General features: G+C 57.0%; 1 protein-coding gene across 1 annotated transcript in view; it reads right to left on the bottom strand.

Moving 5' to 3' along the window:
- Positions 1-4,537, bottom strand: part of SKOR2 (SKI family transcriptional corepressor 2) — a 22,013-nt gene extending 17,476 nt beyond the window's left edge. Inside the window, 3 exon segments of the mRNA XM_046905535.1 lie at positions 2-1,651; positions 3,683-3,796; positions 3,888-4,537. Coding sequence (XP_046761491.1) covers positions 2-1,616 — 1,615 coding nt within the window. The 5' untranslated portion in view covers positions 1,617-1,651; positions 3,683-3,796; positions 3,888-4,537.
- Positions 4,538-5,464: the final 927 nt, after the last annotated feature.

Genomic DNA, 5,464 nt, shown 5'->3' with positions numbered 1-5,464 from the left:
GGTGGCGGGGGCGGCGGGGGAAGCAGGAGCTGCAGTGGAGATGCAGGGCGATGCGGGCCGCCACCGTGCAGCTTGGCCAGACTCTCCGAGTCCTCCTTGCCCCCAACTGGGCGGAAGGCGCTGGAGTGGTGGTAGCCTCCCCTGGCAGCCTTATGGCCTCCAGCTGCCTCCAGTGGGTGTGGGGGGACGCGGGCTCCGCTTGCCCCGTTCCCTCCATCTGAGGCAGAGGGCGATGCAGGCTCTGAGGCTGCCGCTTCGGGCTCCGAGAGGTCCAGGAAGGCCTGCCGGAGTGCACCATCCCCCAGTGCGCAGCCCAGCGTTGCTCCAGGTGGCTGAGGAGGGGGCTGCAGATAGGTGGGCACTGGCAGTGCACCTGGCGTGCGGGGTGGCCAGAACATGCAGAAGGGTGGGTAGAAGGCTGCATCCTTTCTGCCGGGCCAGAAGAGCCCGGAGAGCCCCCCGCCACCTGCTGTCCCCCCTCCAGCTTTGTGGGCCGCCGTCCCTCCGAGGGCATCACCCGCACTGCTGCCCTCCTCCTTCTTATGGCAGAGCCCAAAAGCCGCAGGGAAGCCATAGGGATGTGGGAAGAGCCCCCCACAGCCTGGGAACTTCTGCAGCACTCCTCCAAAAGCCCCTTTGCTGGGCACCGGGATGAGTGGGTAGCTCCGGGGGCTCTTTCCTCCTGCCACTGCCACAGCCTCGTGCAGTTCCTCGTCCTCTTCGAAGCGTGGCCGCTTCTGCTGCAGCTCTTGGGGAGCTGCGGCTAGAAGGTGTGGGGCCAGCAAGCCACCCCCCACCACGGCTGCTGCCTTCACCGAGCCCAGCGCATGGCACTGGGGGACAGCGGTGGTCCCAGGAGTGGTGGCGGTGGGTGTGGGCGGCAGTGCCCGCTTGCGACTTCCACCATTGAACATGGCCTTGACGTCCTCCCAGGCAAAGACCAGCTCGTCCTGGGGGCTCTTGTCGGTCAGCTTGAGGTGGCGGCGCCAGGAGTTGAAGTTGGCAGCATCAGGCTGCGTGTATTTGGCGTCGGGAGTGCGGTGCGAGTGGAAGATGAATTTGTTGGGGGAGAAATACATACTGCAGTAGGTGCACTTGATGCACTTGGCGCGCGAGCTGTTGTAGCGGGCGGGGATGAAGCTCCCCCGGCACCCCCAGGCGCACTCATGGGACACGTCGAAAGCGAAGTTGTCAGGCAGCTTGGGTGGACGGTTCTCCCCCAGGAAGGATTTGCAGAGCCTCTCTGCCTCCCGCTTGGTGATCATCCCGCAGCGCCGCGATGAGATGGGCATGGCCCCGGCACGCCGCAGGATCTCCAGCTGCACTGGTGTGCACTGCACGCAGGTGATGCCCAGAGCCACGCGTCGGTTGTGGATCTCATTGTAACTGAAGTTTTTGAGCAGTGTGTTGGAGATCTGCGCCAGGCACAGCCTCTCCTGCCCATCGATCACCAGAGAGACGATGGGGATGCCATAGAGGATCACTTGCCCCACTTGGTTGGGTTTCATGGCGGCGTGGCCAGCACGCTGCTGCTGGCTCATGGGGTCCGGTGGGTATGCGCCGGATGGAGACGGCAGCAAAATGTCCGTGGGAGCGGGCAGGGGGCTGGTCGCCATCTCTCTTCAATGTCAGGGGGGCTGCTGTGCTCCAGCTGTGGGGAGAATGAGAGATGTGGAGCTGTCAGCAGGGCAGAAAGAGAGAGACACAGAGCTGTCAGTGGGGGCCCCGTCAAGAGAAGGGGAGGAGAAAGGGGGAGGGAAGGGTGAAGGGGAATATGTCCCTGAGCTGCCCGGCTCCCTAAATGCCCTCCCTCGAATTTGCTGGGAGGGAGCGCACAAAGCCCTGCTCTAAAGCAGTCTGCGGGAAGATTGATTCTGCACTGAGTGCTCCTCCGCTTCTCCCACCCCATTCCCTACTCACTGCCTCTGCATTACCACGCACATCCCACCCAGCATCCCCATAAATCCCCCAGCCGCCGTAAGGACCGTTCACCACCGCACACCACGGTTGCTCCGCAGCCCCACCTCCCCAATTCCCACCTCTCCGTCCGATCCCCGTTTTACCTCCGCGGGCCACCGCCGGAGAGGACGCGCATCCCCGCGGCCGCCCGGCCCCTGCCCTCTCCGCGGAGCTCCGCGCACGGAAGAGGAGGAGGAGGCGGTGGCAGCGCGGAGCTACGAGCTTCTCTGGGAGCCGCCCCCCCCGTGGGCACGGTGACGTCAGAACCCGGGGGGGCGGACAGGGCCGGACCCCCCCACCCCCCCCTGCGTTCGCCATTCTTCCCTTCGGTCCTCCCCGGACGAGAAGGGAACGGGACGCCCCGTCGGGGCCCCGGGGCACCGCGCAGCTCTCAGTGCGTCCTGAAGAGCCTCGAGCTGGGACGGGGTGCTCGGGAAGAGGCAGTAGAAAGGGGGCTGTGCTTTTGCCTTTTTTCCCATTCCTTAACCTCCCCCCCCCCTTTTCTTTCTTTTCCCCCCCTCTTTCCTTTCTTTTTCTCTTTCTGTTTTCTTCCCTTCTCCCCTCTTTTCCCCCATTCTTCTCCTTTTCCCCCTTTCTTTTCTTTTTCCTCCTTTCCTTTCTTTTTCCCCCTTTCCTTGTTTCTCCCTTCTTCTCCCTCCACTTTTCATTCTTTTTTTTGCATTTATTTTTCCCCTTTCCTTTCCCCCTCTACTGTCCTTTCTTTTTTTCCCCTTCTTTTTCTCTTCTCTTCTCCTTTCCTTTTCTCTTTCTTTTTCCCCCTTCCTTTCTTTTTTCCCTTTTCCTTTCTTTTTTTTCTCCCCTTTTCTTCCCTCCCCCTCCTTTGCCTTCTACTTTTCTTTCCTTTTCCCCCTTCTTTTCCCCCCTTTCTCTTTTCTCCTTTCTTTCCCCCCCTTCCTTTCCTTCTGTTTTCCCATTCCCCTTCTTTCTCCCTCCCTTTCTCATTTTCCGTTATTTTTCTTTTCCCTTTCCTTTGTTTTCCTTTCCCTCCTCCTCTTTTTTTTTTTTTTTTTCCCCACCACGATATGATCCACTTTGCCTCCAAGAAAATGAACGTACTCCCTGAGTATAAAACTCACTTCTTTTCGCAGTCAGTGTTTTCAAACATTGTTACAAATTACGGGGTGGGAGAAAAGAGAAGGGGGGGGGGGGGGGGATAAAGTTGATTTCCAGCCCCAGACAGCTGCAGCCATTCCACACACGGGCGAGGATGCTGATACCGTGCTCCCCTTCAAAACTGCCATTTCCCAAACCTGCTCTCGCTGTTAACGCGGCTCAAATGGGGTTTTCTAATTGCACGATGCCCCAAATTAGAGAGAGAGAGAGAAAAAAAAAATAAAAAATCCCAGCAAATAGTCTGCAGCTCCTTATTCTTATTTTCTTTCCCAAGGCAGGTGAATAAAGTGCAGCCAAAAAAAAAAAAAAAAAAAAAAAAAGATGTGCATATTTCACGACGTTCTTCTCGCTGCGGTGCAGAGCAGTGGGAAAAGCTGAGGGAGCAGCTAAAAGACGGGGAGAGAATCCCAAACGCTCTCCTGGAGTGGAAATAGGGACTATGCGATGTTTCCTCACACCCCTCCATTTTTTTAACTTTTTACAAACCCGCAACAGTCTCAGCATTCCTCTCCATCCACGCGAGCAATACCAACCCCCAAATATCACGTAAGCATGACATTTGCACTTTGTTTCCCCTTCCTTTTCCCACCTGTCAGGGCGAATACCTCAGCGCCGATCTGTCCCAGAGACACCCACGGCGATCCCCGAATTCTCTCCGCTCCTTTTTCCACCGGGCATCAAAACGGCGAAGCCCCCCCGTTCGCTAAAAAAAAAAAAAAAAGAAAAAAAGAAAAGAAAAAAAGAAAAAATGAATATATTAAAAAAAAAGAAATTAAAAAAAAAAAGATTCTCACCTCTCCTTATTACTTCTGTCACTTCTTATTAAACTCCGCTCCCTGTCTCACAGAGGCTCCCCCCTTTAATCCCCTCCCCCCAATTTTTTTTCCCGAGCCTCTCCTGCGCAGAGCCCGCTGCTTTCCGCGGCCATAACCTCACACTGGTGACATTTTAATCAATGCTTCCTAGCCGGGCTGACGTGAATTTTACACTTCCAAACTCTCCTCCGCCAGCTAATTGATTCCAATTGTTTCATTGCTTAAACCCGAGTCACGCATCGCTTGATCTATGACAACGTCGAGGAGAAAATCTCCTTTTCTCTCTTCGCTCGCTGTCACCGGGGGGGACCGGGAGGAGCTGCCCGCTCCCTGCGGGCTCTCGGTGAGCTCTTCCCCGCAATAGCCGCCTCCGGGGAGCGGTGGGGGCCACGGAGGGCTTTGCCCCGACGGATCCCGGGAGAAGCGGGGATAGAGAGAGCCTCGGCCCCTGCTCTGAACCCCGGCGGTGGAGGAGAAGTAAAAGAAAGGGATGCGTGGGTTTGGCGATGCGTCTTCAACGAAGCCCCCACCCCGAGCTCGGGCCTCGCAGCCTGAAATTCAAACTCGGTGCAAAGTCGTTAGTCATTGCCCGCCTTTCATTCCACCGTCATTAAACACAAAGCTAAGTAAAGTTTGGTCAACTGCTCGCTGCCTCTTTGCAATCCTTAGGAGAAGCTGAAGGGCTTCCTGAATTTATACTGTATGGAAAACATAAACCCGTGGGGACTTATGCTGTGCGTGCAGAAGTCCCCACGGACAGGAGTGTGCCGGGCAGTGCGTGGTAACCGGGAACTGCCCACAGCGGCGTCCCCGGCTTGGCGGACCTCTCCTAACTGGGAATGAGCTGATCCCCTTCACCGACGTGACATTATACCTTCCACTACTTTCTCTCTGCTTAAGCCTGTCGGGAAACCTCGTGGAGTACCACGGGGTAGGGCTTGACCTCGGCTGGCAGAAGAAAGCCCCGTCCGCCCAGGGACCGGGCGGCTCCCGCAGGTGGCCCCGGGCCGGTTGCGCCCTCCCCGGACGCTCCGGCCGCCTCCGACCCCTTCGCCACTTCCGCGTCTGGGCCGGAGCCCAGCCTGCACCCCCGGCGAGGAGCGGGGCGGGCAGCCAGGCTTGAGGGGGTGTCCGTGCTCTTTCCCCGTGGATCTGCCGCCCCGGGCTCCTGTCCTGCTGCCGTTCATCGACTCCCGTTCATTTCGTTCTTTGCCGTTTGGAACTGTTAGCTTAGAGAGGAGAGGGGTAAGCGGACAAACTTCTCTCAGAAGCCCGGAAAGGACAAATACGAGTCCTGGCTCCTTTTCCTCTCTTCTCTATCTCGTTTCTGCCTTGGAAACGAGGTGAAAGCAGCACATCCACTTCGCTGCGAATTGCTTCGTGGAAAAAAAAAAAAAAAAAAAAAAAAAAAAGGCAGCAAAGAGAAGGGGCCAAGTTTAACCCACCTCATCCCACTCTCCTGCCCTTTATTTACTTCCCCAGCGCTTAAATACGAGAACAGCCCACGAGGAACGAGACAACCTCGGTGCGCTTAAAAAACCACAAAGAAAACCACC

The sequence above is a fragment of the Gallus gallus genome, chromosome Z, assembly GCF_016699485.2.
Source record: "Gallus gallus isolate bGalGal1 chromosome Z, bGalGal1.mat.broiler.GRCg7b, whole genome shotgun sequence".
NCBI lineage: Eukaryota > Metazoa > Chordata > Aves > Galliformes > Phasianidae > Gallus > Gallus gallus.
Note: the sequence above shows the minus strand (reverse complement) of the source record. Positions and strands in the feature narration are given on the sequence as shown.